The following is a 12,840-nucleotide window of genomic DNA, read 5'->3' as shown; positions in this document are numbered from 1 at the left end:
TCTAATTAATTTTTAAAAAATATTTACACGTAAAGTACTTTTCAGGCAAATTTTTCACCTAAAACTTCAAAGAATTTGTCGAACTATTCAAGAGAATTTCAGAGTTCACTCGACTCTTCTCCAGATATGGGAACAATTTTTTTTCGACATAAAAAAGTTTTCGCATAATTCAATTAAAAAGTGCGGTATCTTTTAAAATAAATAATAAAATTACATTCGAACTTTTTGAAAATTAACACCGGTGATAAATAACTACACGTCTAACAAGTGAATAACAGAGTAAACAACCATATTAAATTAATCGAATTAAACATTCAATTCTCTTCAAAAGACTTTTTTAAAAACTCGCAAATTCGGATATCTTCAACAAATTGTTCCGACAATTTGAAAACCTGCACCTAAAACCTACTCCTCCATTAAATCGATCGCGTCAATGACTTTCGTAAATTAATATTTACACGATATATTTGTGTCCAGAACAGACAAATTTGAATTTCAAAAAATCTCTCGCCAAATGTTAATTTCTAAAAATAATAATATTATCAAATCAATATTTATTTATAGAAATTTTCTTAAATACTTTTACATCAATATATAAGCATGTACTTGAGACTTAAATAATTCTCTGAATGAACCATTACAGAAATAGTTCAAAATATCATTGTCATTAATTGTTATTGACATATCTCAAGATTAGTTTTATACTTTCAACCTTTGATAACTAATCTCTTTGTTGTGCGAAAAAACGTCATTTTAAGTATCCTGCACTTATGTTCCTCTCCGCAGATAATTTAAAGTGCTCTCGCGTGTTCTTGTTAAGCTCTTTGCTATCAGCGCTGCACGATATCTAAATCATCGAAGTTGAAAATTAATGATTTTAAATCGGCTCTAATTTTTATGTGTAGTCAGTTTTCGCTCGGCAAAATTATATTACAATTCAATCCTAGTTGCTCGTTTCCGGTCAACGATCGCTAGAAACTATCGCAGTATCGGGGTGACACGCAAAGCATCCTTATTTCCGCGGGTCAATTTTGGTCGGTTTTGTGTGCCAATAAACGTCAATTTTTGATAACGGTACCGACGACGATCGGTCAATCATCTCGGATGTCGCCGTACCGTGGGACAGAACCGTTCCGGAGCCGTATGACACGCGGAAAATCGCGCGTGCTCGCCGACCGTGAAGTCGCATGTAGGTAAAGCGCATCGTGCATGAAAGCACGTGCGCCGCAGACCGGATTCAGGAATTTCGGCACCCCACGTAGAATCCCAACGCTGCATATTTCGTGTGTGACTAAGAGAGTAATAAAAATATGCATGACAACCATTTAAAATGATACGAAAATATATTGTAAAATGAATGAGCCTAGTGAAAAAAAAATTGAAAATGCATTTCATATATATGGAATGTAATAAAAAAATTGAGAACAAATTTAAAATGTATAAATTCTCTCATGATAAATTTAGTGATGCAATAAGGTGATTTAAAATTCTCGTATTCGGAAGCGACCATATCGAGTCCGCCGACGTGAATCTCGTGTAACTCTTGTATTATATAGAAAAACCGAGCATAGAAAAAGGAAGCAGAGAACAGGAGAGAGGTTCCATCCGCAAAAATGTAAACTATCAATCTCACTGATGGAAGCGCGTAGGCTACCGCTCAGGGCCGAACACTGTGCGTAGGTTGCATGTACCTCCCCTTTTCTCTTTTTTGCGGGGAGCTTGTTTCAGGAAATGCGCAGAACCATAGCCTACAGGGCAAATAACCAGAGAGAACACATGTTGTACCGTAACAATGTAAGAGCCAACGTTTGCCGAACAAAGGTGAAATAACGGCAGTCGACTATAAAACATTTTTTATCTATCACTTGCCACACGTGAACCACATAATAGAATCTTATAGATTCGTTTTTCTTATTTTCATGATCAAAAATATTAATTTATAGAAAAAAATGTGTTACTGATTGTATAAAAAAATATAATTTTTCTTGAACAAAATATAGTCCAAATAGATTCATAAATCATGCAGCACATGTTGACACTTTTTTAATTGCATAATTTTTGAATAAAATAATAAATACTTATATACGATATATATAATTGATATTAACTCTATCATTTAAGAGAGAGTGATTTATCAGTTAGCATAATTTATCGTATGATTGATTATTAAAAAATAAAATACGATTAATGTGTGTGCGTAATTCTAGGAGAATAAATAGATCTTAGATAAATGTAGAGGCCTGAGCGAATGGAGCAGTGATGTATTTCCCTTATTTGTTAGCTGGAGTATCATAACGTCTCGATGACTAACGCGACACTCTCATACCATGCAAGGCATGTCGGTGACGTAAGCACGTGCCAGAAATGTTTGACCCCCTCGATGTAACATGAAATTAATCTGACCGATGAAACTCGAAGTCATTTAATAATACAAACAAGAAGGGAAGAAAATGCTTCGATATAAATAAAATTGTTGAAAAAATTGCATATGCAAATATAGCAGCAGATATTAAAATGCATATAATTTCGATAAATGTTGACGCTATAAATTATATAAAAATGACTTCATAATATATTTATTCATGCTAATGTGCTAATGGCACAATTTTGTATCCCTCCCTCCATAGGAATATAAATGAAAATTATAAATTTGAACCACACCGTCGTGCGATTAATCTGCGAAATTCGACAGGTTTTCTCCCACTTTCTACGCAAATTACAGTCGCTACAATGCCGAAGAGTGGATTACACCACATAACTGTTCCAGTAAATACATTCCATATCTCGACAGCAACCCAATATTTAGCGTACGCATTAACGGATCCCGGTATTTCCCACGCGTTAATGCGAGTTGTACTAGCGTAGGATCGCCTTAACAAGGACTGATAAATTTTTATTCGTTCCCGTGTAACAATCCGGTCGGTTTTCTCCAGCCAACAAGCCGACACATTTTCTCCTGTCACTCGTGGGAATGAAAAACAATTCAAGACGCATTTACAGGAACAACAGAAACATATTTCATATCCATCAGTCTCGGACTAATGAGATCCCTAGCTTTATATCGCGGCAATAATAGTTTGACTCGTACAAATCCTTTTCACGCGAACGACGACATTCGCTGATCGACTTTCATAATCCTATCTATACAATCACGATTATAGAAGCGATATTACAGCGCACACACAACTTAGCTCTTCTATTTATCGATGGCATCATCGGCCTTTCACATGATTCTCTCTCTTTCTTACTCGAGACGGGTAAACAGAACTCGTCATTACCTGGGCAGCGAAGCTTCCTTCCTCCCAAATCGGATCGTCCCATCCGCCCGAGGAGCCCGAGGAGCCTCTGCGACCCGGATCCCACGAGTTTCTCTTCAAGTTATCCAGAGAATCCGTCGAGAGCCGTCGCCGATCGTACGAGCCCCTTCGGCCACTAGAAAGCGGCATCGCCGGCTTTTTCAGGCTGCCCGAAGTCGTCGACGACGGCTCGTCGCTCAGAGTCACGTTCAAGTTGCCCTTCGCGTTTCCGCTCAAGCCGGCCAAGCAGCTCCTCAGGTTCCCGTTCGACGAGCCAAGTCCAGATCTCATATTCGCGCGATAATCCCCGGAAGTGACGAACAGACTGGCTAAATTCGGGGAGGCAGGATCGCGTCGCGTCGTCGCCGGCCGCTGAAGATTCGTCATCGATTTGGCCACGTAATCTCGTCTCAGAGGCGAATTGTAATTGAACGTGGTGTCCTTTCTCAGGCAACCCATGGAGCGACCAATGGGGTCTCTTCGCAGAGGCGAGGCGCCGATGGTGTGCGAAAAAATGTCCTTCCTGGTGTTGTTGATGGCGCTCATAGACGAGCCCAAAGGATTCTTCCTGAGAGTGCTCGGGAAAGTCGAAGGGTGCAACTCTTTCTTGGGCGGCGACATCGGCATCCCGAGGGAGCCCCTTCTGGGAGACGTGGCGGAATAATTGTAAACGTCGTGGCGCGCGAAGGAATCCTTTCTGCTCGTGGTGCCGAAAGATCCTCTACGAGTCCAGCAATTCTCCTTGGCGTGTTTGCCGTGCACTTCGCAACACTTGTCGATCTTGATCTCGTGCTTGATCAACTCGGGATTATTGTGCAGTTGATCCAACTTGACGTCCCTGAAGAGCTCCTCGAGGCGACGTATGGCCGCTTGTTGATGCGTCGACATCGTGCAATTTCAAAGAGAAAACGCTCGCTTCTCGTGAAATCAATTAGAGATCACTGTCTCGTTCTCCAATTCTTTTTGGATTTATATTCTCGGAAGTGTCTAACATCCGACCCTGCAAGTCCAAAGATTCCGCGCCTCGCTCATATGCATCACATAATTGCTCCGAACACTTACGCAGGAATTTGTTCGGAATTGTTTCGCTTAGTGACTTTTACGGCTACAGGATGCTAATTAGCTCGCAGAAACACCTCTCGATAAGTCAAGACGGTAGATAGCTCGTCTTGATCCTAATGCTCATCGACCATGTATTCCGTCGTAATACGATAATACTTCCGCATAACCGTAATAGCAATAATCTTTCAAGTGCTTCAAATTATTATTCCATAACAGAAGAAATTTCCACACTGTTCATCGTCTTTTTTCCAAAATTTTTCAAAGCATATCTAATTTACAACCTCCCTCTAATTATAATTTTCTAATTATACTTTAGCGTTGACAATTGCTCCTGTATATTGTGCCTTGTTAACAATTTTATATATGGAATCGCTAAAAAGTCAACGTTACAACGTCACGTGAAGATGGTGTCACGAGATAAATTTAATTCTCCGATGTCCGATCCATTCGACACGCTTCCGTACTCACCTACAATTCGACACCAGAGTGAAGGGACCGGGTATTTTTTTCGGTCCTACCTTCGCGGTTCGTTAAGCGACCGGCATGCGCGCAACGTGATGGGATCGCGATCCTGACTCGTATGGAAACGCGTGTGCGTCGTAATACACGTCCGATGAGGTACTGGGGTACCGCGATACGTGAGAGACCCGATGCCTCTCGAAGGAGCTCTCCGTCATGCAGAGATCCCCACCAGACCCGATATTTGTGGATGTATGTGTGTGTGTGTATGCCATTCGTTCAAAGGCGAAGTATCCATATTAGGTCAAACCTTATGGGTTTGGTTTGTCGCGAGAAACTGCGAAAGAGCCATCGATATGACCCTGGTCGAATCAGGTCACCAACGAAAGCGCGATTATCAGACCCGGTTTGTCACCGCGACGATGCTCGATACATCACAAATCGATGAACTCTGCACTGTCGCGATTTTCGCGCCCACAACGGTAATATGTCAAAAATCTTGACAAGGGATTAAATTCAATATATCTTCGATAAAACTTTCCTCCGCAATTGAGGAAAAGAGCGAATACGTTCGCGTTCAAAGTGTGATTTTGAAAAAATCATAAATTACATAGTAAATGTTTGAAAAATATATATATGTATATATACACAATGTATCATATGCAAAATCTTTGTAATCCTAAGATAATTAATTGGTCGAGTAAAGAAGAGAAAATTATAGAGCAATTATTTCTTAAACGTTTGGAGCAAGGTTAAACAGATAAAAAACCAAATAAGTAGAATTAAAAAAAAAATCATTTATATTAAACATAGTGCAATTAAATTATAAGTACTAATATTTCCTCCGCGCAATTAATCGAACGTGTAACACTTCATTAAACTGGGTCATAAATATAGTACAGTTATAATACGTCATGGAATAAAATATAAATCGCAATCTTGAAATAAGAGCTTAAGCTGGTTAAACATCTCTTTTTGGCGAGGTGTACGATTTTGATCTTTATCAGCAATGCTGAATGCCTCATCTGGATGTGCAAGAAGAAAACATTTGTGTTGCAAATTGCTGCGAACTAGAATGGCAAATGACTCATTCATGCAAACACCGGTTCGCATACCTTTCAGGGAAAAAGAGTATCACATATAAAAAACCCAGACCAATTATAGAAATGTCATAAACTGCTTGTTAAAAACTAAAACAAATAAACATCAATTTATAAAATATATAATCCAAGAGAACATATACAGATAAAACAGAAAACCGCAAAAATAAAAAAATAATTTGTTTAAAATATAAAGTGCGTTTTATATATTATATTTTATTTAAAAATAATAAATTTTTATTATATTCTTATTATTTAAATTTTTTAAATAAAATCTCAATATGAAATACAAATTCAAAGTTAATTATGTTTTTATCGAATAAAGTTGGAAAACAAAAAGATTTTCTTTTTTCATATAGAATTCATCATCAAATATATGATTAATTACGCTTATTTTAGAATGCTTTTATTAGTAACTGTAATTGACTGGCGCCATCTACTCTTGATTAACGGGAAGGCCGAGGAGATTTAAGAGAATGGTATCTCTTCAGCGAATGTGTAGAAACATTCTTTCATATATCCATCAAGATGGAGCTGCAATTGCGTTGCATACCAGACAGAGACAACATGCATGGATTAGATTGCACCTGCATTTGCATACCGTTACGCAAATAAAATTTTTATAAATTAAAACTGCAATGCTATAAATTCAACACTCTATATATAAAAGCGAGTTAATTTATGATTGCACACGAAAATAATTTATTTGAAAAAAAAAATTATTAAATATATGAATAATTGAATTAATAAAGTTGCTACAAAATATAAATTGTTAATCACATAAAAATATCTATATTTTTTAATTTATATCCTATATAAATATTATATACATATTTTTATATTTTATGTAATTAATATTTTATTTTATATTATTTTACTTTATATTTTATCGTATTTTTTAAAATATAATCTTTAAAATGCAATCTACAATGTAACCTCTTTGAAGGATGTTGCACTTAATATATCATGAGATACGATCTGATGTATGTTCATCCTTTGGAGAATAGAACCGTCGCGGAATATAGTGCCGCAATCGTAAAATTTTATCGCGCAAATTGCAACCGCCACTCGGTTGCAAGTCACGTATTGTAAGAAGGAAACGCTCGTATGTTTGCGGGTTATCGAGTTACCCGGCTTCTCTTTGACACCTACACGAAGAAGTGGTGGCCCGTTCACCTTGACGGCCGAAGATAAATAGCGACTGCATACGTCAGGAAAGGGTATACCCCCTTGAAAAAGCGACACGCTTGCACAAACACTCGTGTCACGTTACAATCGTGAGTGTTTACGTATTATGTTTGTCAAAGGTTGAAAATTTTGGAAGAGCACGTACGCTCGTACTTACGACTCGTGCGATTAGTCTACTCGTCTAATTTAAAAAAAAAATACTCGACTTTATTTCATGGCTTTTCTCTTATAAATACTAACGACCGTGAAGTCGTAATTGTGGGATGACGCTCGAAAAATCTCGGAAGAGCGCCCACGGAATGCCATTTTTGTCAATAACGCGATGCGCTAATTGCGCGATCTTCTAATTGTGTACGCGGCAGCACGATGATAACATCTCGCTCTTACGTATATGTATTTACGTGCATTTGCATTCCGCGGCTGCGTCATTAGCGTTCAACATCAGACGAGAATGGGCATTAGAATTTCGAGTGTAGGTGTTCAAAGGTCTCGTCAGATTATTGCGTTATTCATGAACCGCGTTATTGATTTTACGCGGAAAGAATCTACTTCCCAAATTAATTTTAAATTAAAACCATTATATTAAAAAACAATAATTGTGTTCAAATAATATTAAAACTTGAGTAAATTAAAATGTAAAAAGTCAGCTGTTGTGAGAATATAATATTGAGACGTGTAGTCTCTTGAATGAATAATTAAATTTTCACTAAAGAGAAACCGCCTGCAACTGTTATCTTTATTAATTCGAGAATCGAGCACACGCTGTTGCATTTATGACGCAAAAATCTTAGATGCGTACAAGACTGGCGAATGTAGAACGCGAATGAATGTTCCGCGATGTCAACATGAACTTTCATAGGCGATTCGCAATTCGTTAGATCGATCGTACAAAGACAAACGGATGAAACTGAAGAACCGGTAAGTTGCGACACACTTATGGAAACACAACGTTTCAATCTTCGTTATAGTTTACCGCAACTTCCGCTGTTCTCCGACAGTTTGATATATTGCACCGTTGTTGCTGACGATGCATCGCGTTTTCTATGTGCGAATGAAAGAAAAAATGCGCGTAGCTTGGACCAACCAGGTCCTCTCGCAGCTCATAAATGACAAATAAATGGTCTAAAGTAAGATCTGGCAGCGGAAAAAAATTGATAAATACACATCAAAGGAAGCCGGAATCGTAATAATTCATCTTGGATGTTTAAGAAGTCAGGTGATGACCGGGAATTAATAAAACGCATTGTTTATAGCCACCGAGCTTACCCACACCTAGCTGACGTCACGACACTTCCGCGGAATTATTACGTTACATAATGCAATCGTGTCGATATCGAGGCCGCTATTTCAGAGCATTTAATGCTTCTTTTGCGAAAAGATAAACTTTTTGATCTTATCATTTAATTATTGCTTGATCATAAAGTTGCTTCTCTCATCAATGCAGTTAGTCATTCATATATAAGAAACCGATTTCGAATCATTTATATATCTTTAATAATTTTCTCTTTTACAAAAGAAAAAATTATCAAAATCCGCGCGTTATAAAATTGTTTTTTAAATAAAAGAGTGAAATTATTAAAAGTGTAAATGATTTGAAATCAGTTTCTCATATGAATTCTTCAGTCATGCTCTATGTATTTTTATTTTCAAGATTTAAACAGACAGCAAAGAAATAATATACATACCCTCGCGGTGCAAGGATAAAAGAAAAATATGATATAAATAGAAGTAAAATGTAAACATTCGTCATTATTCCTTCGAAAAGTCACATTCGCGGAAATTTGTAGCTGTACGTTGACTCACTTATTCATTTGTTACTTTTATATATTCGTAGTAAATAAGCCGTTATTTTTGGCTCTTTTTCATCACTACGTATCCGACATGTCGAGGATAGAAACGGCAATTGATATGCAAATTTTTGGCTAACACCACGCTATTGTTGTATTATATCGCGCGGAAACGTACAATTTCATATTGCGTATGGACGTGAATCGAATATCTCGTATTCAAAAGACAACATTCACACAATAAATCGCAGTATCAAAAATGAGAAAATTTATATCAATATTGTACATAGATTTTAAAGCAATATAAAAAAATTTACATAGTATTACGTATTAATAACATATACTTAAAAAAATCATCAAATGTTCGATACCAAAATACGCTTCAATAGAGAAAATAGATAGATAAACAGAATATAATAAAAAGTGTGACACAAGGAATAAGTTCCATCTAGTCAAAAAAGAGGATAAGAAAGATTATCCTCTAATTAATTGACAGTTGAGGCAATTACGATGTTTAATTGACAATTTCTTAATAGCCACGACTAATCAATAACGAGAAGAGCATGAAGCCATGAATACATCTAATTGGCAATAAGATGGAGGATCTATATATTTCTTGTTAACAATTAAAAATTCGTATCAGTTTATAAGAGATCATAAATTCCAAAATTTTAATAACGCGCGTTTGTCGAAATAATCTATTAAAAAATACTATCTGTTATATATGTATATGCATGAAAAATGTTTTATTTTGTGATATCCAATTTATAAAGTAAGATAATTATAAGTTTTCAATAATTTCAACATATTAAAAAAATTGGACAATCCTTAATCACGAATATTCAGATTTATATGCGATATTTATTGATACACCAATCTTTTCTATTGAACATAAAACTCTTGCTCAACGCAAAAATACAGAGGGTGCGGTAACAAGCTTAACATTTTTTACACCGGAAACAGTAAACACAGGGAGACGTAGAATGACTTTACGCGGCCGGTATTTCAATCGATTCGCGGAAAATGTGTGCGAAAGCCGGTTTCTCTAGTGAACGACATACTATATAAACGGGTTATAGGTTTTACGTCAAAGTCTACGGAAATAAAGAAGGACGGATATTTAGAAAGTTTGCGTTAGCGACGAGTTACTGTGCAATTTTTATAACGATGTGGCAATATTATGATAAATATGGTGACAAAATGATCATATAAGTTGAAGCGATGCGATGCATCGATTTATGCCCATGATAATCGAATGAATAATTTTAGCATATTAAATAATATTTAACGTAATAAATGCAATATTACACTCTTGGAAATAAGAGTAGCAAGAGATTCGTGAATAGAAAATAGTGTTGCAAAAAGCAACATGACGCAATATTTAGCAATTGACTTACCTTTGATTTGATGATATCATAATGTCCCTCCGACACCCTTGAGTCATAACCGCCTGACATCGAATTTTGCCTTCTGTAACAATTAAATATTCACGTTGTAAAATTAAAAAATTGCACAATATATGATAAAAATAGAAAGATATAAATATGTAATATATAAAAAAAGAGAAAGATAAAATAAATATATATGGACTTGTAAGAAAAATACAATAATAAAAAATAACAAAAATTAAATATATTCATTAAGAAACACAAAATATGAGAAAGTAAAAAAGTGGAAAAAAAATTAAAAATTTAGCGCCGCGGGAGATCGGAAAGAAAGCCATTCACTATAAAGCACTACCGATATATTAAATGACGCAACGCCTCTGACAGAGGCCATAAATTTTCACTTTACGCTTCACGACAGGATTATAGGAAGATTTTAACGACGATGCATGTGAAAACTTACGCGACTGGGTCTGATCCATTGATTGTAGGCTTCGGTGACTGGATTCCAGACCGGACAGGTGTACTCGTGTGAACCGGCGATGGTCCTTTGCTACTCAACGGCTGCTTTATGCTGCAAATGTCAGAATGGATGGAACGATAATTCTGGATGGCAGTCAAGTCTCGTAACACGCGATCATAAATTCTCTTAAAAGCGTGAGGAATTTACAGCCGGAACTGCTACAATCGCGTCTGTCACTTATTAACCCCCGTCCCTCCCGTTTCTGTTGACATTTTCCATCCCGAGCAATCATGCTGTCAAACCGGCGTAAATCCAACATACGATCACATGTTACACGCAATAACTCCGTATAATTGCTAAATACACGTATGTAAGCTCGAAAATTAACTTTTGTCCAGAAAAAATTCGAAATACATGGATAACTTTCAAGACAAATGATAAAATAAAAGTAAATTGCGTGTAAATTATCGGAATTTACATATAAAATAATATACATATATTGTTTGAGAAAATAAAAATATTTTCTTGCTGTAACATTAAATTATTATAGATAATTCCTTCCTACTTCTTAGAATACAAAGACTTTCTCTATCAATCATTATGAGATAATTCGCTATATCCTCTTAAAGCATTTATTCTTTTGCGCTTCTGAAGAATGGGCCTGGGAATGAACCATGACCGCGATTTTCGTACATCAAACAGAAATAAAGAAGCCCGAGAAATCGCGAAACCTCCTCGATTATTCAAGCGAGACGTGATTTATCGGGATTCCTTATCATCCTCCGACTTTTAACATAGTTGTCTCGACCTCTTCGAGAACTTGCACCTTCCGATGCATATGCAAGGGATTAAGAATCTCTTAAATGATTTATAGATAAGTAGCGTGTGAATTCGCGAAATGCTCTATTCATTCTGAAGTTAAATGTATGTAAATTTTGCAAAAAGAAAACTGATGTCTTAATTTTCTCGAAATCTCGTACTTTTTATTAGTTATATACAAAGTAATATAATTATTCACGTTGCCTAAAAGCAAACCAGAGATCCCATTGCTCCCGTATGATAGCTTTTGACGTATGAAACAGCTGTCAAATTTTTGGATATAACGGTTTGATTTACCGACATATTCTGTAAATCGCTGACTGAAACAATCTCCAGTCGATCATGGCTCAGTTTTCGTTACCGTTATACAAAATCGCGCTGCATCATGGCGCGTGCTGCGTTCTCAATCGAGGTAACGTTTTCCGATGCGACATGAGCTCTTAATGCAATTTCAAGTTTTTACTTTAAGTGCGCGCGGTTCTCTTATTATACAGTACAACAATCTAACATTAAATATTCGTGGAAATCGTGACGGTATAGTTAATATTTAGAATCACTAAGTATACTTACTATTTCTGTTCTTTATTAACATATTTAATGAATTAAGAAATTAATATAATATCGCATAAATTACATTTATCATTTACCAACTTAAAAATCGCGTGATTTCTCGAATGTTGTATTATTATTAAATATTTCAAAATTATTTCTTGAATAAGCTATACACACAAGCAGATATATTTAAAGCTCGTTATTTTTAGACAAGATTTCAAACTATTCAATTGGCAGCCCTAAATATATCCGAGCATGAATTATTTCAGACAATTTTTTAAATATTACTTCTCGATGTTAAATGTTAAATTAAAATTGAATTATAATAAAATGCGAAATATTGAAACTGTGACTTATCTTTGAGTTTTACTAAATTTCTGAGATTAAAATTTCAAGATAATTTATTGAATATTGTTCGAATCACTGGAGTGTCTAATTCTATAAAATAACGATATAACGGCAAATATCAGCGAATTACACGCAATATTTACCGGCTTATGCATGGCGGTGTGGAACTGACGCTCTTGAGGCTGCACGTGCTGCTGTGACTGTTTTGTTTACTATAAATTGGCCGATTGTTAGGAGACTCTACGCAGATCCGTTCAGCGATACGGAATCGCGGCGTCGTCGGTTTGTGATAAATCATGCTTCCTCGCCGTCGCAAATCGCGACTTCACACCTTCATCACGAGAGACTCCCTTCGCGCGAGCGACTCCGCCAACGAATGCG

The 12,840-nt window shown here is 36.2% G+C and overlaps 1 protein-coding gene across 2 annotated transcripts in view; it reads right to left on the bottom strand.

The window, feature by feature from the left end:
• The window catches only part of LOC114932587 (WD repeat-containing protein 47), a 60,366-nt gene that overhangs the window by 26,069 nt on the left and 21,457 nt on the right, over positions 1 to 12,840 (bottom strand). For both annotated transcript variants that reach the window (XM_029304863.2, XM_029304865.2), the window contains exons 5-6: positions 10,741 to 10,851; positions 10,290 to 10,362 (exon numbers count right to left, since the gene is read on the bottom strand). In XM_029304863.2, coding sequence (XP_029160696.2) covers positions 10,290 to 10,362; positions 10,741 to 10,851 — 184 coding nt within the window. The remainder of the gene's footprint in view (positions 1 to 10,289; positions 10,363 to 10,740; positions 10,852 to 12,840) is intronic.

This window comes from Nylanderia fulva, unplaced genomic scaffold (genome assembly GCF_048542155.1).
Source record: "Nylanderia fulva isolate GAGA-0341 unplaced genomic scaffold, ASM4854215v1 Scaffold13, whole genome shotgun sequence".
NCBI classification, from domain to species: Eukaryota; Metazoa; Arthropoda; class Insecta; order Hymenoptera; family Formicidae; genus Nylanderia; species Nylanderia fulva.
This window is presented reverse-complemented; position numbering and strand designations above follow the sequence as displayed.